This window comes from Schistocerca americana, chromosome 1, assembly GCF_021461395.2.
Source record: "Schistocerca americana isolate TAMUIC-IGC-003095 chromosome 1, iqSchAmer2.1, whole genome shotgun sequence".
In the NCBI taxonomy this organism is placed as follows: domain Eukaryota; kingdom Metazoa; phylum Arthropoda; class Insecta; order Orthoptera; family Acrididae; genus Schistocerca; species Schistocerca americana.
The window spans coordinates 533,285,720-533,309,947 of record NC_060119.1 but is presented as its reverse complement, the minus strand read 5'-3'; the positions used below and the strand labels follow the sequence as shown (position 1 = coordinate 533,309,947).

Here is a 24,228-nt window from a genome sequence, read left to right as displayed (position 1 = left end):
CAGCTTTGAATTTTTTCGAGGGACTATTATGTACCAAATATAGCGGTATTGGCAGTGTGGTAGGTTAATAATATTCTATGGTTCACTGGTTCAAGACTCACCTCAACCTTCCAGATGACAGTTCCAGTACTGAAACATATTTCTCGGATTCGGATATGGAAGGAGCTAAGAGATTACATGATGAGTGACTGTAATTCATACCTTCATTGGCTTCAGTATTCAACAGTGCAGTGAAAACTCTTCAATATGCTTTTGCATCACACAAGTTAGGGATTTTCATCACTGTTGTTTGTTATTAGAATGCTATGTCAAGTGAGAATGAGAGCATTTTATGGTATCCGTGTGTTGTGTCAGCAATAACTAGGTGACATGAAGCAAGGCTCATACTGACAACTCTACAAAAAATGCACTCAGTAATTGTAATAAGAATATAAAATTTTTGACCTGCCTGACAGCATGTTTCTGCTTTCTTCTGAGTTATCTAGGGCCCCCCTCTACATATCTCATGCCTCCCTAGGAGGTTGCACCCCCAGATTGGGAACCACTGCTATAAACAAAGGCTGAGAAGTGTGCAATTTGTAAGTATGATATTGTTAGTGACCTGCACAGATTGGTGAGAAAGGGACATTAATTTTACTATTGGTAGACCACATACAACTCTTCCACTCAGGAATTGCTGGCACATGTAGAGTGGCCTGCACCGAGTGCAGCCTCATACCACGCATCCACAGTATACCTTGCAAGGTGGATTTGAATGTCTGATGGAATGGAACTGATAATGTGGAAGTCTGGAATATTAATCTGCAGTAGTGCATTGCTTGAAATAATTCTCATGCCACCTAGGTGACCCACTTCTGTTGGAGAGGGAGCCAATTTAATTCTCTGGGTCTCTTCAGATGTTGGGAGACCTTAGGATGGGGACGGTTTGATGCATTTGATACTGGTCATGCTACGAGGAGTATTCTAACCACTGATAAAGCAGTCAATTTAATTCACATTGACAAATACATATTGACAGCATTTTGCTTGCGTTTTCATGGAAGAATGCTACGGCTGCTGTAAGAATCAATTTCCTCTCTAGCAGTGCACAACTGTGTGCAGAGATTTATGTAGATTCTGACCAAGTGTTTCTTATGTTAGTATTATTAGTAACTAATAACCGTATTCCATGTAGGATTAACACTCTTCATGATAAACATCCGCAGGTGTGTATGCTCTCTGTGCCACCTGTGGTTGATAAGGCAGCACACTGCAAAATGGTTGGTGTAACTTTCTGAAACACCCAGCAGTTGCTTCTTGTAATGTAGTGGGATAGCGCTGAAAGCGTTCATTTGCACATCATAATACGTATATATTTTTGACATGGTTTTTATATTTTTGAGAATACCATTTTGACTATCTGGATGATTTGAAAATGGGTCCTGGTCCTTAACTAGTGATCAAGTAAATTAAAAAAAAAAAAAAAAGAATTTGAAACTTTGGCTGGATTTCCACTGTACTGATTAAAAGAAGTTGCTGACCTGAAATTATGTAAGGCTTGCCTCTTCCATGACAAATCATATTAGACAATTAAACTATTAACCTCACCTTTATACCTCCTAGTACAACTGTTTTGGTATCAAAGTTGAGACGACCTCTCATGGTATTGATGACAGACTCTGGTTGTTCAAAGATTTCTTTCTGCATGAAGCTGCTGTAGTTACCTGTAAATAACCAAAAATACTGTAATTACCATTTCAATCTCCAAACATGTATACAATAAACATGCCAAACTAATCAGGAGATTAATTTAATGTGAAGAATTTGTTGCATATTACTGTTCATGTGTTGTGCGTGTCTTGTTTGATACAGAGAAAGCAAACAGGCCCTAGTATCTACTACAGTTCGTATGTGGGATGGATAATTTGTGGCTGCTTTTACATCTGTCCATTTCACAATTTTCCATGAGAACAAAATTTGAAGTAGTGGATGACACAAACAACTTGCAGTAGGTCAATAACAGTGTTGAACACAGCTGCAGTGAACTTTTCCTAGACACTTCATAGTCTAATATTAATGGTCTAATTGCAAGATAAAATTATGTTGAAAATTAGGTCAATCATTTTATTGTGTTTATATATGTTCTAGGCAAACAGCTAGAGTAGCCTATCAACATTCATTAAAAAAATAAATAAATAAAAAGTCCTATCCAAACAGCTGTTCAGTTTCCATGCTGGTGTGACCTGCATAAACTAGGAAATTGAGTTCCCAGGGATCAATTCTGAATGTCACAGTTTTCCCCACTGATAAGTCCCAAGGTCTCACAATGCTGATATGCAGATGATTTCTACCTGCAGCTCCATGTCAGTGAAAGTCACTGAGTGTCAATATCAATGATTGATCTGCAAAATACAAGACTGAGTTATGAAACAGTGTCATCAGTTCTCCTTGACAATATGCAGTGTGCTCACCTGAATCCTCAGCTTTATTTAGGCAAGCAATGACTAGAAGTGTCTGGATAGTACTGCTTTGGATGACTATTTTACAACAAACTGATGTGGTTATTCCACATGCACCAGTTAAAAGCTAATTGCACAGTGTAACTCAATGCCCTCCACTATGTATGCAGCATCACATGAGGCTTTTTGCATGGTTTTCGTGTTTGTTTTTATAATTTATTAATTCCGTAGCACTTAAATAGTGGATGGGCAGCATTTGGATCCACATTATCATGAGTACAATGCCTACTTGACCATGTACACCACAATGGCATGTCTCTGGTGTCTAGACCAGTCTCTGAGAGTTCTAGCAACAGTCTTCTAATGAAAGACTTTCCACTGCTTGGAAATTATGTGCCCGGGATACATCATGCCCAAACAGCCTGTTTGAGCACGAACTTGTTGGTTCAAAACCAGTTACAGCAAGATAGAAAATGTAGACTGGCAATGGTTTCTAGAGAAGAGAACTTCCGTCAGCATTGAGTAAAAAGTGTAAGAAAGTCTCCTGAAACTATTTGTGTGGAGTGTAACCATGTAGGAAAGTGAAATATGGATGGTGAACTGTTTAGACAAGAAGAGTATAGACACTCTTGAAAAGTGGAGCTAAAGAAGAATGCTGAATATTTTATGGGTGGGTCACATAACTAATGAGGAGGTACTGAATAGAATTAGAGAGAAAACAAATCTGCAGCACAACCTGACAACAAGAAGGGATTGGTTGGTAGATCACATTCTCAGATATCAAGGTATCACTAATTTACTACTGGAGGGAAGTGTGGGGGTTAAAAATCATAGAGACAGGCCAATAGATAAATACAGTAAGCAGATTCAGGAGGGTGTAGGTTGCAGTAGCTATTCGGAAATGAAGAGGCTTGCACAGGGTAAAGTAGCATGGAGAGCTGCACCAAACCGGTCTTCAGGGGCTGAAGACTACAACAACATCAACATCAATAGCAAATGGTTTCTGTTTCTGTCTGTACACAAACAATATTATATATTTGCAATTAAGAGTTTGATTAATTTTTTCATTCTTAGATTGAGAGTTAAACAGATGCTTTGTACAAATTGGCAGGTTTTTTATGTATGGGCTTTAGATTAGTTTTTTGTTCCATAGATCCGTGCTGAGGAGATCCTCATGGATGTGGAACATGTCAATTTTTTAAAGCTGAAATAACAGTACTAATAGTATGAATATATACAATACATCATTTGTTTATGTTAAAAAATTTGTCAGTGGAGTAGAAGGAGTGGCCACTAGTAAGTCTTTCAGGCTCCTTTTAAACTGATCTTTATTTGTAACTAAATTTTTTATGTTTGCTGGCAAAATTATTGAAGATGAGTGGTGGACCCCTTTTTGAACTGAAGTAAGTGCTTTTAAGTCCTTGTGCAGATCATTTTTGTTGCTAGTATTGTATGTATGAACTGAGCTGTTTGTTGGAAAAAGAGATATATTATTTAGGACAAATTTCATTAAGGAGTAAATATACTGAGAGGCAGTAGTTAGTATACCCAGTTCTTTGAAGAGGTTTCTACAGGACGTCCGTGAATTTACTCCGCAAATAATACGTATTACACGCTTTTGGACTCTGAAAACTTTTGTTTGACTTGAAGAGTTACAGACAAAGTATGCAAGCTTTTTCATTTTTATGTCGCCTATGTCTGCTAACACTCGAATTACAAATACAGATTTGTTAAGGTGTTTCTGCAGTTCTGAGGTGTGCTCCTCCCAACTGAATTTATTATCAAGTTGTAATCCCAGGAATTTAAGACTGTCAACCTCTTCTGTCTGCTCTTCTTCATACTTTATGCATATGCTGGGTGGAAACTTCTTACACGTTCTGAATTGCACATAGTGAGTCTTTTCGAAGTTTAATGTCAGTGAGTTGGCTTTAAACCATTTATTAATATCCATGGAAATATCACCATCAGATCTTTCTAGAACTACACTCAACATACTATTTATTGCAATACTTGTGCCATCTGCAAACAAAACGAACTCTGCTTCTGGCAGTGTAACTGATGAGAGATCATTACTGTATACAAGGAAAAGCAATGGCCCTAAGATGGATCCTTGTGGGACACCACATGTAATTTCTTCCCATTCTGATGAGGACTGATGACTTAATTCACTAGTCCCTTACACTGACCCCCTTCGTTTCATGTTAGCAAGGTATGACTTGAACCATTTTGCAGCACTGCCCGTGACATCATAGAATTCTGCTTTATTTAAAAGGATGTTGTGGTTCACACAATCAAATGCCTTTGACAAATCACAGAAAATACCTGCTGCTTGTAATTTGTTATTTAATTCATTAAGTACATGTTCACTGTAGGTATAAATAGCCTTCTCGATATCAAAACCCTTCAGATATCCAAACTGTGTTCTTGATAATATGTTATTTGTGGTCAGATGGTTGAGAAGCTGCCTGTATATTACTTTTTCTAAAGTTTTTGAGAATGCCGGCAAAAGTGAAATCAGTCTGTAGTTTGATGGTATATCTCTTTATCCCCTTTCTTGAATAGAGGCTTAACATCTGCATATTTTAGCTAGTCAGGAAATGTCCCAGTTATAACTGACTGGTTACACAAGACATGCCTTAATTAACTTTGTTGATATTTCATCTTAACCACTAGAATGCTTTGTTTTTAAAGATTTTATTATGGAAGTTATTTCTTTTGGTGAAGTGAGCGACATATTCATGTACCTGAAGCTATTTGTAAAGGCTAGTTTCAGACATTCAAGGGCACTATTTACTGATCCTGACAATCCCATTCTATCACTAACGGATATAAAGTACTTGTTAAATAGATTTGCCACACTATGCCCATCGGTTACTAATGTGTCATCTACCCTTAATGCTATTTGCTCCTGTTCCTTTCTGGTTCTGCCAGTCTCCTCTTTCACTATATCCCATATTGTTTTTATTTTGTTCCCTGACATTGCTATCTTCTTCTCATAGTGCATTTGTTTAGATGTCTGAATTTATTTTTTAAAAATATTTTACAGTATTCCTTGTATTTAACTAAATCATCAGCATTGGAGCTATTCTTGGTAGATAGATACATTTTCCTTTTTGCCTTACTGGACATCTTTATTCCTTGTGTAATCCATGGTTTTATTAGAGACTTCTGTTTAATTTGAGTAACTTTTGGAGGAAAACAGTTTTCAAACATGGTTCTGACATTGTTCATGAATGTGTTATATTTTTCATTCATGTCATGAGCACTATAGACATCTTTCCAGTTCATATCTTTGAGCAGTTTTATTGTGTGATATTGCCGACACTGTGAGCTCCACAGACATGCTTAAATCATCAATAAATATTTGGATCAGAAGAGGTATTTTAATGTTTTTCACATTTCATAGAAGTCAACATTTGCTTGCCTAGAAGACTGCTGGACATTTTAAAATTGTAAGTGTCAATGGTATAACCACTGCAGGGAGAAAAAATTCAATACTTGAAATAAGAGTGCAAACTTGGAACATATTTTTACCATTAACAACATGCATGTTAACTTGAGAATGGAGCTTAAACCCCAAAATGTGTCAAAAAAACCACATAAATTTATATTGCATTAAAGTCACAGTCATGATATACTCAATTGTTGTTGTTGTTGTTGTTGTTATTATTATTATTATTTATGACATACCCTTCATGATCTGCTGGATTTCCATTTTAAGAGTTATGATTTCTCGAGAATGAGAGTCATCCAGGGACCTACGCAATCTGTGGATGCTGAGGAGACCATCCTTTACGGCTGCTACATCATCATCCTGCAATTATAGCAAAATTTTCTTTAAGAACATAACTGTAATTGGTTTAGTGGAGTAACTACTTGATATGATTGAAACAATAGTGTCCAGAGATGTATTTTAGCACTCAGATGAAATTTGCTGGCTCTTTCCTATTTTCTGGAAGGAAGAAATGAAATCACAGTTTGGTGAACATTAAAATAGTCTCTGTGTTCTTTTTCAAGTACCTTGCTTAAAATGCTTGCAATATAGCTTTATCTTTCCTCAAACAAATGGAGTATTTTGAAACACTGAAAGGGATACCATATTTACTTGCAAATTTTAACCTACAATAATTACATTATTGCTTCTTTGTCATATATATACATGTGCAATAATATAGAACCATACCTACAGACTCCTTCAGAGTCCATTTTGAAATTATAATGTTTCCGTCTGGAAGCCATTTGCTTCAGTTTTTATTTGTCTGGTTAGCAGGACACACTGTAAAATTTAAAGAAATTTTCTTGCATTTGTGGAGGAAGTCATCAGTCATTAATCTTACAGACTGTGACTGTGATAGAAATAAACAATAATTCTAGAGCACTGTGAACCTTTTACCAAGCATTAAAAGATAGCTTCCTTAGTTAAAATGTAGATATAAAAAAATTAAATAAAATCTTTTATAATTCACTAATACCCTAATGGCATTATAAATAAATAGTCATGCGAGACACTGGTGCACAGTTATTCAGTCATTTTTCAGACAACTTATTGAGTGTGGCTATAAAATAATAGAACTACAGCTGTAAAACATTTTATTTAAAAAAACAAAAGTATTTAGATACTGTCACCTTCAGTATTGTCCCCTCCTCTGTCCCTACAAGGCTCCATAGAAACTTTCCATTGACTGAAAGTGCTGGAACTCTTCCTGTTTGAGGTCCTTCATGAAACATGCCACTTTTTCTTTTACTGTTTCAGTGGATTTAAATCTTGTTCCTTTATATGCAGATTTGACCTCAGGGAACAAATAAAAGTCACATGTTGCTAACTCAGGCAAATAATGTGGATGGCCTAACAATGGGATGCTTTACTTCGCTAAAAACCTCTTAACAGACAACAGTATGAGCTAGTGTGTTGTCTTGATGCAGAACCCATAACTTGTTCTTTCATAATTTGGGTTTCTTTTTTTTCTTATTTTCTCGTGGAGTTGAGCAAGAACCTCAAGGTAGAAATATTTCTTAATAGTTTGACCTTCAGGAATGTAGTGAAGCATACAATTCCATGAATGTTGAAGATGGTTTCTAAGTGTCAGTACTAACACTTTCACAAGCTTCTTTTTGTTAGATCATGAGAATGTTTGGCACCAGTTTCACACATACTTTTCTCTTCATAAACGGGTTATGTAAAATTTGTCTCTCACATTCTTTGTCAATTCCTATAGCTTCAGCAACTGACTGAATACTCAACTGATGACCAGATTGACTCAGATTACCTACTTTTTCAATGTTTTCATCCTTTTTTTATGTTGAAATGAATCCCAGGTGTGAGTCATCTTCAACATCTACTCAGCCATCTTCAAAACACTTGAACCACTCAAAATCTCACATATGTGATGAAAAATTCCTTTTTCCGTGCACTTGTTTTAGTAATAGATAGGTTTCAGTATCAGTTTTTCCAAGTTTATGGGAAACTTCACGACGGCTTGTTGCTCTGTTATACTTATTTTCTAGCAAAACAAAATAACACCTCTTATACAAACAAAGGCCATGGTCACGCTGATTTGTCTATAGTCACCAGAGCTGCTGCATTCAACTGAGAAAGCTTCATCTTGGCACATGCTTACTTACATCAGCCCCATTGTTTTATACCCACTCCTCATATATGCGATGAAGCACCTTTATATCAAGAACGAAACTTTCAGTCAACTGCAGGCTGCACACTGTGATGAAACTTCTCACATATTGAAACTGTCTGCTTGACTAGGACTTCAAATTGGGCCTTTGACTTCCACAGACAACACTCTAGTAACAAACATTTGAGTATACCACACAGCCTCATGAAATGAAGAGAGTAAGAGATGGGGCACAGACGCTGAAGGACAAGGATGAAGGAGGAAATCTCTCACATCCTTGCTGAAGAAGTTGCCTTGGCACACACCTACATCTACACTTGGCAAACCATTGTGAAATGCGTTGTTGAGGATACCTACCTGTGTATCACTTATTAGAGATTCACTCCATTCCTTTTGCATATAGTGTGCAAAACAAATGATTGCTGAAGTGCCTCAGTGTGTGCTGTTAGCAATCTGATCTTTTATTCGCGATCCGTATGGGAGCAATATATAGGGAGTGGTAGGGTAATTCTTGATTCTGCGCTTAATGCTAATTCTTGAAATTTCTTAAAGTGGGTTTTTGTGGGATGGTTGGGATCTATGTTCTAACATCTGGTAGTTCATGTTTCTCAGCATGTCCATGACACTCTCCCATGGGTCACAAAAACCTGTGGCCATACATGCTGCCCTTCTTTGTGTTGGTCCCATCTGGTCGAGCAATACTCTAGGATGGTTTGTAGGAGCTTTTTGTTTTCCCAGTATTCTACCAGTAAATAAAAGTCTGCCACCTGCTTCACTCACAGCTGATCCTATATGATTCCAGTTCATATCCCTACAAACTGTTATATATGTGATTTCTATCGTGACTCACTGATATTGTAGTCATCAAATAGTACATTATTAGGTTTTGGGAAGGGCACTATTTTAATTCTGAACTTTTAAAGCAAGTTATCAATCATTGCACCACTTTTTAATCTTATCTAGAGCTGACCGAATATTTGTGCAGCTTTTTCAAGACTTCATATCAAAAGTATGATTTTAGTATTAATATTGTGTGATCCAACATACTTCCCTGTTTGACACTTGAAGTTACAAGTCCATTTGTCCACGACTCTTCATCAAAGATAACATGCTGCTTCCTCCCTACAACTAAACCCTCAATCCAGTATTCTTGTGGAATGACTACTTTTGGAACTTTTACTGATTATCCAATGCAATCACAAAACACTTGTATAAAAAAAAAAAAAAAAAAAAAAAAAAAAAAAAAAAAAAAAAAAAAAAAAAAAAAAAAAAAAAAACAAAGACTGGTGTCAGTTGCTCAGAGCTACTAGCCATCTTCAAATCTATTAAAACCCATTGCAAGGAAAAGTTCTCATTTATTGTGCCATGTGACATCAAAACGTTTTCTTTAGATTTATGTCTATGTGAGGGTGTTATCCTTGTGTTAATGAACACAAATATGAACTGTGTGAGATAATGATAGTATTTGAGGAAGTGTGATTTGTTTCTGCTAAGCCCTGTCACATCTTTAATGTAAGATTTTAAAGGCAATATGAAGAGAATACAGCAATTCTCTTTTGTCATATGCTACACAGAAGTTTGGATAGTACAGGGTGCATGTCAAGAACTGTTTGAGAAGGTGGTGCTCATTCTGGAAAAAAATGGCTACCTTAGAGAGGGTTACCAGTAGATCATCATGTTGCCCAACAACAGTAAGATTGAGGAGACAATGAAGAAGCATAGAAATATTCTCGCTAATAATCAAAGTTCTTGTCATCTGGAGAGAAAATTCCCTTTTTCCCTGAATTGTAATTGTGAACTGCAATAATCACTTGTCTGTCTGCAGTTGTTTGTAAAATCTGAAGACAACATTAAAAAATATTTCAAATTTGAGGCATCACATTTACTATGCCTTGCCCAATAGGGCACTTCTTTGTTGTACATATAATTTAGCCCTGGTGTCTTATGTGCACAAATTTGTCAAATTGCTGACAGAGTTGTTCTTAACCTTCGGCCAGGCTCTTTGTGATATCAAATATTAATAATGTGTATGTGAAAGCTCTTCATCATTTCTCCCAAATATTTTTGGAATGTTTCTCAAGAATCTTTTTGCCGGTTGTCATCAAACTTCTCTCTCTCTCTCTCTCTCTCTCTCTCTCTCTCTCTCTCTCACACACACACACACACACACACACACACACACACACACACAAACACACACACTCACTTCCAGAGCAACCTTTATGCTGAGATAATCTTTTGCTCTTAGTCCAGTATTTATTAATTTGATTGTAATTATGTTTTGATGGTATTTTGTCTTGATGAGGAATGCTAGATCAGCACTTGTGCTATAAAATTTTTATGCACTTCATAACATTATAAGCAGAAAATGCTACTGAATCTATGTAAAGGATTATTAAATTTGTACATAAGTAATGATTCAAACAGGGTTGTCGCCTGTTGCCCATGCAATTGAATCTATGTGTTGAGCAAGCAAGAAAGAACACTGAGAAGAAATTCTGAAAGGGAATTAAAGTACAGAGAGAAGAAATAAAAACTTTGGGGACTGCCAGTGGCATTGCATTCTGTCAGATACAGTTAAGGATATGGAAGATCATAGAAGAGAATGTATCATGCCTTGAAAAGAGATTATAAGATGGACATCAACAATCAAACCGAAATACTGGAATGGTAGTCATTTAAATCGAGTGATGTTGAGAAAATTAAATTAGGAAATGATACCGAAAGTAGCTGACATGTTTTATTATAGGCAGCTTAATAGCTGACAATGGCCAAAGAAGAGTGGATATAAAAAGCACGAAAAGCATTTCTGGAAAAAGACAAACTTGTTAGCTTTAAATATAAATTAAATGTCAAGTTACAGAAGTATGCTAAAGATTAGATGGATAGGTCAGATAGGGAGTCTGTGATAAAAGTTTATAGGATACCTCCCAAGGCCTCAAGAAATATTCTGTTTAGTAATGGAGGGAACTAGGGTGGCGTGGGGGAGGGAGGTATAAAGTGTAGAGGAAGACCTTTGAGTACAATAGACAGCTTCATGGAACACGTTCCATCCCTACACAGTGCTGTAGAAATGAAAAACCAGATGGCTGACAGAATTGTGGCTGTAAATAAATTGAGCAGATGACTGTTAGGGGGAAGGGAAATTGTACATGGCATGAATGGGAAATGATTTCCATGATCCAACCTTGCAAGTTCCATGCACATAAGAGGGTCACTCTAAAAAAAATGCACTACATTCTTTCAAAAATCCAACTTGGTTCTATACCTTTGCCTGCTCATGGAGATCACAAAGCTTGAGGTAACAATACTAAAACACCCATCCTATTGCCTTGACCTGGCACCATGTGACTACCAATTCTTCAGAAAACTGAAAGAATCCTTTTGTGGAACAAGATTTGAAGATGATGGCTCTCTTGTGAAGGCTACTAAACAGTGGCTCAGATGTGCTGGTCCCGACTTCTGTCATACAAGTATACAGGCTTCAGTTTCACAGTGGCATTAGACAGTTAAAAGGGGACATTTTGTCTTTAAAGAAGTTATCAACATACTGTAAAAATATCAGAGGTATAGAAAATCAGTTGGATATTTAAAAAACATTGTGCATTTCTTTTGGAGTGTCCCTTGTGTGTAGACATCTGTGTCAAACTATGTAACTGCCCTTGAAGCTGTATCTCCTGATGATTAAGAGGTTGCCATCTGCTGCACCACATGATTTGTAAGCACAAAAATTTAAACATGAAAATTAAACGATGGAAACTCCAGGATGGAATAACAACAATAATATGAAAAGGATCGAGTGCTGCTTACCATACAGAGGAGATGTGGAGTCACTGACAGGGACAAAAAGAGACTGCTATACATTTAAGCTTCTTCTCGAGTACAATACACACGCACGCAACCACTGTCTCTGGCCACTGAGTGTGGCCTTAGTGGCCAAAGACAGTGGTCATGTGGGGGAGTTTTCTACTTGACAAGAAGCCTTTTTGGCTGAAAGCTTAAGTGTATAGCAGTAGTTTTATTGTGTCTGTCTATGACTTAACATCTCCTGTACATGGTGAGTAACAGTCTATCCTTTTTTATAATATAAACAATGAAATCAGTTTGACAGCTGTGAACCTATGGAGGATTATTTTCAGCAAGGTGCATACAATCCTGTCTTGCCAAAAAGCGGTGTTTGATTTCAGTATCAGTTGTGAAATATGCCTGCACAGGTGCACCAAGGTACAGAAGTTTATTTTTTCATCTTTAGTGTATATTTTAGTGTAAGTTATAAACAACTGCTATAACATGCACCCCCCCTCACCCCCTAAACAAAAGGAATTTTAAGGAGATATGCATTGCTGGACAACTCAACATTCACACTCCATATCTGTATAATTTAATGTGACATCCTGCAGTATATATCTTTATCATGTATGCTAATCCCCTCCAACTTTTCACTCTTCCTGGCATACACCTCTGCCAATATGTTATATCTATGAAAGTTTCACAGAGTTTTGTCCTCATCAAGCCTAGTGTTTTCTGTTCCTGAATGAACTGTTTCTTATAATGGAGAGAGGGAAATATGTACTAAATCGAATAAACCATGCTATTAAAAAGAAGCATTGTGTCCAAGACTAACATATGAATTGCTGATGGCTTCACTGTACTTGATGTGGAAGGATTTTTAATATGTTGGCTAATGTTATGTACATACCTCAAGGAAAATTACACGATTTGTGTGCTCAATAACAGCACTAGCATCAGAAGCGAAAAAGTATTCAACTTCTTTGTCTTCAAGAGGCTGGAATTCAGCAGTAGATTCAGATCTTGTTATAATTGGCAAGTCACCTCGTCCATGAGGGCGATGGTCTGCAAAAGCAAAATTGTTGATTATCTTTTATCATATACATAATTCAAAGGAAAAACGATTAAGTAATAGTGGTAGTAACTGTCAAGTGGTAGAAATAAATTTAATTTTTATATAAAAATTATAAATATGTATAATATATGAGTGAGTAGTTATCTGTGTCCACATTTCCTCTTGCTACTTCTTAAAAACACAGCTGTAACCCTGCGGTAATGAAATCTTTACAAGGTGTCAAATCCATGCTCGTAGAATGCGAGCTCATGTCTTTATGCTGTACAGTTAAATTTAACAACAGCCGTCAGTAACATGTGATTCTCCCTCCATAATCAGTTGTATTTTTTCAAATTTGTAAAATTATATACTACCTATAATAACAGTAACCATTTTGTGAAGATCATGATTTTAGTTTTCTGTTTCTCCTCACTTTAGCCTTATTCTAGCTGAAGTTGAACTTCACCAAACAATTATTTTTAACGCTGCTGAAATTTGGGAGAAATGCATTTTAATGTAACATTTACGAAACATAAGAGGCGTCATCAACAAGTAACTGGACTATGCTCATAAATTCTAATAAGCTACAGATTTTGAAAATAATGGCCTTTGTATCTCTGCAAAAAATGGCTTGTTGAAATGAAATTGTTGGGGCCACTTCTTGATGTATACCCTTTTGGTGTGACGATTCTCCAGCACAAATTTTCAAAACTTTGCCCGTGTGACAAATTGTGCCAATCCGTAACAAGTAACAGAAGGTGAATCTTTGAAAATGTACTAGCAAAAGTCAGGAAAAGAGAAAGCCAAGTAACTGTCATCTGAAGAATGCTAAAAGACAAAATATTAATAGTTTCAAACTAAGAAGAATACTGTTCTGTTCCAGTTAATACTGCTTTTGTCAGTATGTTAGACTGATGTACAAGAACATAATTTTACTGCAACAGTAAGTCTCAAGTTTCCACAATATTGCCCATAATACAAAATTTATACATAGATTATGTACCATAATTCCACAGTCCAGATACTTTTTGACAACACCTCGCACAACTTTTTGAATGACATTTGTTAAACTCGCAATATGTCTTCATCTTCTCACAAGTGATTATTTGCCATTATCCAGTCATAAGTTTGAACAAGTGTAAAGCTGCTTTCAACATCCAGGAGTATAAAACTGTATTATTAGTTCCAACAATATAAAGACAATCTTCCACAATTTTACAATACTGCATGTTCTTAATATTAACTATATACTACACACAAGGAAAGCTATAAGGTGTAAGTCAGTCTGATCTATTTTCTGTGAATTTTATCACAACTCATCTGACAATACTTGGTAAATATCCTGGATGACAATAACTTCTACAGTAAATGGGCTTTGAATTGTTCTTTTCAGCCCTAATTTGATAAAATGTTCAGTAAATACCGGCATTACTTTTCATTATACAGGCAGTTATCAAAGTGTGGATTCCTTACAGTATGCTGAAGTTAACATTTTTATACAGAGATTATAGTAAAAGTGGTCACGAAGAAAGTCAAAGCAGCATTTGGGTATTATAGCAGATGGAGATGTAACCGGAATTACATGTAGTGTGATATTGCTGCAGTACATATTGTGATATTTTGGTTAGTGAGGTTTGTATCTGCGAACATAGAGGATCAACATTGCTCTTTAATTATGACACAAAGTTTCAGAACTATGACTACTTACTTTAAATGATATAATGAAAATATTTCTATATATCAGAACATAAGCAAGAAAATTTGTAAAATGTTTCTTACGGTGTTTGAAAGATGACAGATAAGAAGACTTTTTTATAATGTTTTTGAAAGTACAGAAAGCCACAATAATGAGTGCAATACAAAGTGTTTATCTAGGAAAGATATGAGAGAGTAGATTGCTGGTCTACCATAATGCCACACTAGCACAATACAAAAGCTAACAGTAATACATGCATACAGAATGTTAATTGGTCATGCAGGATCTCTGTGTCTAAATATTACTTACAGTTCAAGAGCTCTGACAATTTCTCTTGTAGTCAAAAATGTACCTCAAGATAGTATACACCACTCATAATTAAAATATTCACTTTATCTATGAAAATATGTTTTACTTCTGTGGTCTAAGCAAAACAGTTATTACCAAATAGAGTAAAGCATTAAGTAGAAAGAAGATTGAAAAGACAGAGAAATAAGAAAAATATAAAATAAAATTTTGTACCTTGGTTTTGTGACTCTGGGTCTAATTGAGGAGCAGGCACAGAGTTTTAAAAATGAAAAAAAGAATAGGTGAAAATTAGTTAAAACACACTTCAAAATCATGCTAAAATATTTTTAAAAAAATCAATTAACATGCAGTTTCTGAACTATCTACATTTAAAAAAGCTATCTTTGCTAGCTAGAGACAAACACAAAAGCATTTGAACTGTCCTATAAATAATAAAAATGAGCAAACAGTAAGCTATGAAGGTAAAACACATATGACACACACTTATTGGAGTAGGTATTTTCCAAATAAAATTAAACTGGGTTTTCCAAGTGATACACAAAACTATTTCTTTCTTGAGGTAATACAGGTAGGTGCTGGAAGATATTAAGTATGCTGACGGGGGAGTCACAACATGAAGACACAACATACACACAAACATTTAAAAATATTGCAAGCTACAGATATGTTCATTATTCCCACACCATGTCAGCTTTGTGTATTACTTTCTGTGACCGCCCCCCCCCCCCCCCCCCGCAATCTCATATGTTATAAAAAGTATAAAAAGGGATACATTCTGTTGGAACAAAGTATAGTTTATCACAACTTTCAAATGGAAGTGCCTCAAACATGCATAAAACTTCTGACGTTTTACAATTGAGAAATGTAGCTCGTGCTATAGAATTTCATTAAATTACTTGATGAATGAATATGAAGCGACTGGCCAACACATTCAACAGAAAAGGCACTTTATTCTCAGTATACTTTTATGAATTTTTGGACCTTATCGAAACAAGACCTTTGACACTAGACATAAAAATGAAAACTCACAGCATAACTGTGAAAGCAGACAAATAATGATTGCAGCACATGGCATTGAGGAAATCTATATCTATAGAAAAAACAGAACACTCAATCTTCTTGAAGAGAAATTTATGTCATGTCATTAGAACTTAAATGTTCTCAAGACAGCCATGTGTGTTTATTACAATACAAGGAAAAAGGCAGAGGATTTCTTGCTGGTACAGGATTGCTACAGTCAGAAAGTACTGGAGTATTTGCCACACTTCTTATCCCCACCCCTCATTTTCCTCCCCATAGATGAAATACTATTGTGCAGAGCATAGTTTCGACAATGAAACATGGGATTCTTTTGCTGAACTATTAATCTACATACATTCTTTTAACTGCACATATCTTGCCAACTTAAATTTTCATGGTTTTGCTTTTTACACCCTCACTTCTCAAAAGAGACAAAGTAAAAAAGATGTATTAATATAACATTCTTAACAAAAGTCCCAGCTGTCATAATGGTAATTCCATTCATAGTCTTGATCTTTGTCAAAACTGTTTTCAAAATTAAAAGGTCTACTCTACTTAAGTAGGCTTCTGTAATTATCTCTATATCTTCTGAGTGCTACAAACTACCTTTTCAACTTTTGGAGTTACTTAACATTATCTTTAATTGTTACAAAATTTCTAACCAAGACATCAAACTACGTATTCTGTTTTCCTCTTCTCTCAGTTTCAGCCACACACTTGCTTTCCTGAAAGCAGTCAAGGGATTTACGTTATAATGCACTGTACTGACAGGATAACATAAATCTCTGTTGTTGAAAAAAAATGGTACTTTGTAAATACTGTAATGAGGAAGGGAAAAAAAACCTTTTGTTCATGATCTACATGAATGGCTGTAACTGGGAGGAGAGGTTGTTATAAACACAGACAGTTATTCTCAATAATGGTTAAATACATCCTAAACCACTGTACAGTGTTATAAAGAGATTTGAACGAACCATCAAAGCAAATATTCTTATATGGACTTTGCCATTCCTGTGATTTAATTCACAAACAATTCCTCTCTCTCTTTCTTTGGATGTTTTCCAGACTACTAGGGTGGACTGCCATATGACAGGTGACATTCTGTCCCAAGGTTCAAAGCTCTTACATTTAATTAGAAGCTCGTCACAGTAAATATTGGAGCACTGAATGTGTGTGTATAATTTGTTGGTCAATAATTGCATACTTCAATGGCCAGATAACTTGCATTAGACAGTATATTCAAGTAGGTAGTACATTAAGATACTAGGCATGCCAGCAAGTAATATGTACATTGTGGAGCACTGACAGACTCAGAGAAGTAGTAAGGAGGGTATTATTCATGGCGAATTAATTTCTTGAATACAAAATAGCTATTGTGTAACCATCTGAAAACATTATCGAGCTATGTGCAACGAAGCTGTCTTCCATTTTCACAGATTTGTTAAAAAACAAAACTGTAGTTGAGTATAAAAATGCAAAAGAACTCCAGCTGCTCTACACTGCATGGTAGCATATGCTGTGAAATGGGTAACATTAGTGTGCCAGCACTTATTTTAGGATGATGCTTCTACTGTAACTATTAATTTAGAGCATTTTATGGAAATGGTAAACATCTTTCAAATACTGTGAATATGCTGCTGTTCTGTTAAACAATAAAAGTTTCAGCAGTAAAATGTACCTTAGTTCAAACGTCAGTGCTAATTGTTTTGCAATTGCATCATTACAACGTCAAGACTTTTTTCTTTATTTGTGGGCATGCAACCTTGGGAAAAATCCTCATACATTAAACATGGGAAAGAACAGTAATAATTATTTATTCTTTGGCCATTTTGCAAAATATAAAGAGAACTCTTTTGTCTTTCAATTACTGACAAAATTTTGTTAGTTTTGTAATATTGTAAACACAAGAGTAGAACCCAATGGTAATTTATTTTCTTTATTTAATAGTTCTGGACATGAGTTACATTTTGTAAAACTAGTCATTTGTGCATAAAAACAGCATTTGACAGACAAAAGTAATGTTATTTGTATAAAGAAGGATCATGCAAACTCTTGTAACAAATATGTCCAGTTTTGATTCTGAAAAATGATATGGGTAAAACAGCCATTCAGTGCCCAAACTGAACAAGATCAGTTGGAAAAGTGGAAAAGACTGGAATCATTTCTATGACTAACTACCACAGTGTATAGCTCAAAGATACATCACTTGCATATTGTTATTTTGTACTCCAGAATTTGTTCAATGTTATACCGTCATGACTGCACTTAGGTCAAGTAAGTTCTGGAATGTAAGACAATGCTGTTTACTTTATTTGCTTCTGTATGGCTTGCTCAAATCAAAATAAAACATTTAAACTACAAGAGGTATGTGTGTGGTAGAGAGAGAGAGAGAGAGAGAGAGAGAATGAAGGAGAAGAAACCACTGAGTAAAAAAACAATAGAAGGATCATGTTCTCTCATTAGATTACTGTGACTGTTTAACAGTACTGATTTATGAAAGAAATAGCAGAGGAGGATAACAATTACAGTATAAAGTAGCATATTGTTGGCTATTGGCTGGAGAAGAGAAATGCCACGTGAAGTAACCCCTGCCCAAATCCAGCATTTTTCCTTCAGACTACAGTAGCTGATGGACAATTATTTCATTTAAATGAGGGAGGAGAGATTTAACATATGGTATGATTTTTAACCCCCAACTAAAAATTAAAGGAAGACTTATGCCTGTAAGGAATATGAATGTGCATTCCAAATCAATGCATTAACACTTAGTGTTGTTTCTCTCCGCACAGTTTCATTATCTGTATTTGCATTATTTTTTAACATTAATTATACTTTGTAACATTAATTTTACCAGCACAGCTTCATGTTGAACACATTATTAAACTGTGTTTCTCATGATGTGTAGTACTTAGTGTGTAAAGTTTCAGACATTATTTTATAAATACAACATTATACATAATACTACGATATTTAATATTCTCATTGTTCAAATAATCACTCATCATTGTTCATTAATTCCTCGATTAAAAAGTAACATTTTTCAACCAGGAGAACATGCAGTTTTTGCTTCAGTGAACCTATCTCTATGCTCAGTACATCTCTGCCCATTGTAGACTTTGATTTACATATACTTGAGCATCTTTTGGTAGATATTTTGGTGAAGTAAGTTGATGCCGCCCTTAGCTTTATCCCTATTTGCTGTGCATGAAGTTTCTTTTCTTCTATTTTCCTTGGTTGTTGCCTGTCTGGAATTTGGCTTTAACCCAACTTACCTTTCCCCTTCCTATTATGGTGCAGGCCATGTGTAGTGTATCCCCACCTACCAATAGCATAAACTGGAACAACACTCGTGTGAGACTTTGCTGGTGTCTGGAGCATCCCATTCAGCTCAGTGTTAACATGCCTTACAGCAGTATTTACCCCAGGGCTGATAATGGCGCTGACAGACCTCCACAAACCCCACATTGTTGTGCCCAGTTTCTGCCCCTATTTTATCCAGGTCACTCCTAATACTATATCTTGGATTCATAGCCAGGCTGTTTTCTGCTCCCCCAACTATAATTACCTGATCTTGCTTCTCAAAGTCCTTGCATAGCTGACCTAAGTTTTCTGTCACCTGGTTAAGGCTAGCACTTGGTTTCACAAAACTTGTGACCTGGTACTCTGTCCTAATTTCTCCTGAAGCTGTTGGCCCACACCCCTCCCATGACTGTTACCTATAAGCAGAATTTTTCTTTTCCTATTCTGGTTTGATCCTGACCTTTCTTTTTTCTTTAAGCTAGTATTCTGCTTCAACCTACATTCAACTACATCTGAATGAGGTCCTTCCTCCACTACTTCAGATAGCAAGCCATACTAATTTGCTAACTGAATTTCAGAAGTTTTATTAATTGTTTCCCTTTTTCGCTCTTTGCTTGCTACATTTTCCCAGCGCCCAGAGTCCATTTCCTCCCTTAGCTTACATAATTCCAAATTCACGATTTCTAATTCAGCCTCTTGTTCCACGATTTTTCTGTCCTTTCTACATAACCTACACTGGCATGGAAGAGAATCATTTTCTACCCTCATTTCCTCTCCGCTGCACTCGCCCCAATGAAACCACAACCTACAGTCTTTACAGAACACCCCCTCTTTCAAATTTCTACGGCAACCACCACACTTGTCACACATGGTTTGATAGTAAAACGTAACACAAAAGCAGAAAATAACTTCAACAACACAATAGTTTTGTAACCTGTACTAATACGTAACTAAACACTAATGTAAACAAACTTATAAACTTGCTCCAGAAACTTTTAATTAACCACACAAATTCTGAGTGAGAGACACAAATTAATTTAACTTTGAAGCGCTCAGTCTAGTCAAAAACAAATATTTACGCTCGTACGAAATTTATGCCTAAGTATGTAAACAAACTCATGACTGCCGGCTTTTACAAAATACTTCCTTTTCGATGTAACTACGTTTAGAAAAGCGAAACCTTCAATAGATAGATTAGATAAGAAGTAAATGCACTAGTCTAAAATGTAATATTAACTAAATTAGCTCTTATTTCAATATTAATCACTTAACTTAGTGAGAGCTTCGTACATGCGCGTCCACCTGGCTGATGTGTTGGAAGCATGAAGTGTTCTGTGCATATTGTTCGTATGTATGTTTGAAGTCATTTTCTTCTGTTACTTCAGATTGGTGTGTACAAAGATGATGATCTCATATATGTACAATGCAGGGATAGGCAATATTTTTTAGGTTCTTGTAAAGTGGGCAACAGGATGTTCTTAGGAGACAGCACACATTTTTCTAATGATTCTTTTCTGAAGTAGCAGGATTTGTGATATGTGCCCGAGTTTCCCCCAAATATTAATCCATGTCTAATTATGGAGTCAGAGCAATTGTGGTACCCCACATTCTTGCTGTTTATGTCTGTTACACCAGATAGCATGTCCATTGCAAAAGCAAGCTGTTTAATTTAATAATCTATATATGCTTGCCAGCTTAGACTTTTGTTCAAACGTAGTCCCAAGAATTTGATGGTCTGGGCTTCTTCCATAACTTGATTTTTATGTATGATCCTGATGTCACTGATTTTTGATTGATTGGTTTTAAATTGAGTAAAAAAGATCTTTGAAATATTAAGTTTAAGAGCGTTTTGTTGAAACCATGTATCTGGGTTGCTTAGTGTGTTCATTACAGCATCCGGAATGTTTCTCTCATATTTTCTTTTTCAATAAGTACTTAAGTATCATTGGCAAATTTATCTGATTGGGCATTGATACTGAAAGACAAATCATTGATGTAGAAGAGAAACAAGATTGACCCTGAGATAGAGCCTTGAGGGACTCGTGAAATTATATATCCCACCAAGATGCATAATTTGTGGTATTAGATGTTATGATTACTATTTGCTTCCCGATCATCAGGTAAGACCTAAGCCACTGTAGAGCATTTTGTCTGATGCTCTACCTCTCTAGTTTATGAAGCAGCATGGAGTGATTCATTAAGGCCACAGAAGATACCTGCTACTTTATTACTTTTTTCCAGTGATGAGCTGATATTTTCAATGAATTCATTGATTGAATTCATGATGCTTTTCTCTTTTTGGGACCCTTATTGATTTTCGAGAATAACATCATGCTTTGTGATAAAATTTCTTATTATCTGGCTTGCAGCTATTTTTTCAGATACTATGGAAAACAATGGGAGGACAGAGATAGGATGGTAATTTTCCACAGAGGGTGTGCAATTTTATCATAGACAATTTAATTGCTTTTATGTGTACCTGATCATATCCTGCAGAGTTTTTGGTTTTTTTTTAAGGATAAAATAGCATTTTCTTACATCTTCAGTTGAGACTTTACTATATGCCACCAGAGGGGTGGTATTCTGGTCCAGGCCGAAGAGATGTACACCATTCTTAAAAGTAACCACATCAACTTAAGATTTTGCTGTTTGCTGTTCCTAATTCAGATTTAATAACAGACTGTACTGCCTACTTCTGTTACCAAACAAAATGATAAATTATCAAACAAAACCTAACTAATAATAGGAATGACAAATATGCTCCAAAACAACACTTTGTTTTGTTTTTTACTCAGTGGAAAATATGAAGATAATAGTAATTGCAAGAAAGAAAAGAATAAGAAATAGGCTGAAGTGAATTACTACCTGTTCCCCCTTGGGTATCATCTGAGTGGATCCAATCAGTCATGCAAACATAAAAATGATTAACACAAGGTCACTGATAAAGGGCAAGTTGTCTAAAACAAGAAAATTAAGTACATTAGTTAAGGTGATGGATATGAAAGTGACATGGGATGAGGAGAATGGTCTACAGCATGCAATACCAAGCAACCTTCTTGCCTATTTGCAAATAAGCAAGCATGCATAGCAAAATAGTGCGTCAAAGAAGATTTGATGGTACAGTGCGATTCTCTGCCCACATAGTAAATTAAAGCTCATTCTGATATGCAGCAAAGTTTTTTCATTTATTTGTTCTCATGCAGAGGCAACTGTTGTGTTAGTGAAAGCAGTTTACACTCTGTGTATATGACATTATTTTTAAAAATATTTACATAAAGCTCACTGAGGACCCAGCTTTGAGTACATTTGCACATAGAAACAATGCACAGTACATTGCTTATTTACACAGCAGAATTAGATTTTTGTTACTACCTGTACCTCCACTCACCTGCAATTTAATTTTAAACATGCTTTCTTGGTTATAAACTTGGGTCCGTTACCAGCATTCATGTGAGTAATTGTTTACAGTTTCTTCTAGTACGTACTTCAAGGATAAATGAGGTGAATACGTACATAAATTAAATAAGCTCTAAAAGTCAGCACTTAGAGATTACTCTTTTTCTTCTCAGCACAAGATTGTGGGGGGAGATTCCCTCACCCTTCTCAACAGTCACAACAAAGTAACTTTACAATAAAAGTGGTGCAGTTGGTAATGAATCTGCTATCAGGTAATTATAACACAAATATAAAACATATGTAACAAAATCACATTGCACAATTTTACACTTATTGTGTGTGTTTGAACACTACAGCAATATGACAATGACAAATGAATGCGTATTTTATTTACAGCTGTTGACTGCACTGTCACCAATGATGTAACAATGATGTCCATGTCCATGGAGTGATGACCTGGAGTACGTTCATGTTTTTATACAAATAACAGACTTTTTAAATGAATGACAAACAAAATTTGACTGATCATTAACAAAGAAACAGAACATACATTTTATAGCAGAATTTACTGCTTTGACAAAACATTTCTTTACATAGCAGACAAATGGAAAAAAATCTTCAAAACTATCAAATATTTATAAAATGCTTTCAGCAGTTTTCATTCCACCACCATTAGTGCTCTTCCAGAGTATAACAGAAGCAGCATATATGGTTGCTCTTTACACTTAAAATACTGAGCATCTTTCTGAAATGCTATGCTACGGCACATTATTACATTCAGTCTTCTTGTATCGCTTAAGCTGCAGCACCAACACCATTTTAAATCTATTAATTCTGTCAAGATCAAAAGCTTAAAAGTAATACTTGTCTTTTCAGTAAGCAGATGACTTAAAATTATCAATTTGTCAGCTACCCAAGCATTTGCACCATGAATGTTTTATGAATCATATGAGGTGCATACAACATGAGTAATGTTCAACAGATAATTTTTTTCACATTTTGAAAGAGATGGTTTACAATGAAACTTGAAAATATCTGAAGGAATGTAAACAAACCACCAATTCTTCGAGAAGGACTCGGGCTTGATAAGTATGTACTAACAGGAGGATAATGTATAAAGTTTCACTGCTATGTCTTTGGGTCCTGTTCATCTGAGTTACAAAATCTTACTAATGAGAAGTACCAGCAAACAGAACTGTCTGTGTGCTGACACAAAAGTGTCAAAATGAGTAGAATTTTTTCTTGTCGCCAAAAATCCACTTTATGGAGGAGACAAAACAAGTGAAGGGTCATTCACTTTGGACGCATCACAGAAATGCGAAAAAAATGTTCAATATCTGTAGTAATAGCATTTGAAAGGTGCTAACAGGATGTGCATTACACTGTTTTCTTGTATCGCTGCCTATTGTGTCCTGTAGAGTTGCTTAATCTCGTGTAAGCTACATGGACTTTCATTTTTCACAGAGCTGACTCCAGCAATCAAATACACTTCTAACTTGAGCAACACAATTGTACACAAGATATTTTAAATTCCCTTTATTTTCAAAGATCAGTTAACATGGGCTTAAGCCATTAAAAAAGTTTATTCTTATTATGCTA

The 24,228-nt window shown here is 35.6% G+C and overlaps 1 protein-coding gene across 3 annotated transcripts in view; it reads right to left on the bottom strand.

The window, feature by feature from the left end:
• The window catches only part of LOC124605466 (glutamine--fructose-6-phosphate aminotransferase [isomerizing] 1-like), a 156,959-nt gene that overhangs the window by 24,947 nt on the left and 107,784 nt on the right, over positions 1-24,228 (bottom strand). Inside the window, exons 6-10 of one of the 3 annotated variants that reach the window (XM_047137170.1) lie at positions 22,099-22,119; positions 15,127-15,147; positions 12,765-12,919; positions 6,129-6,252; positions 1,588-1,703 (exon numbers count right to left, since the gene is read on the bottom strand). In XM_047137170.1, coding sequence (XP_046993126.1) covers positions 1,588-1,703; positions 6,129-6,252; positions 12,765-12,919; positions 15,127-15,147; positions 22,099-22,119 — 437 coding nt within the window. The remainder of the gene's footprint in view (positions 1-1,587; positions 1,704-6,128; positions 6,253-12,764; positions 12,920-15,126; positions 15,148-22,098; positions 22,120-24,228) is intronic. The other 2 variants (XM_047137178.1, XM_047137187.1) reach the window with 2 other exon arrangements.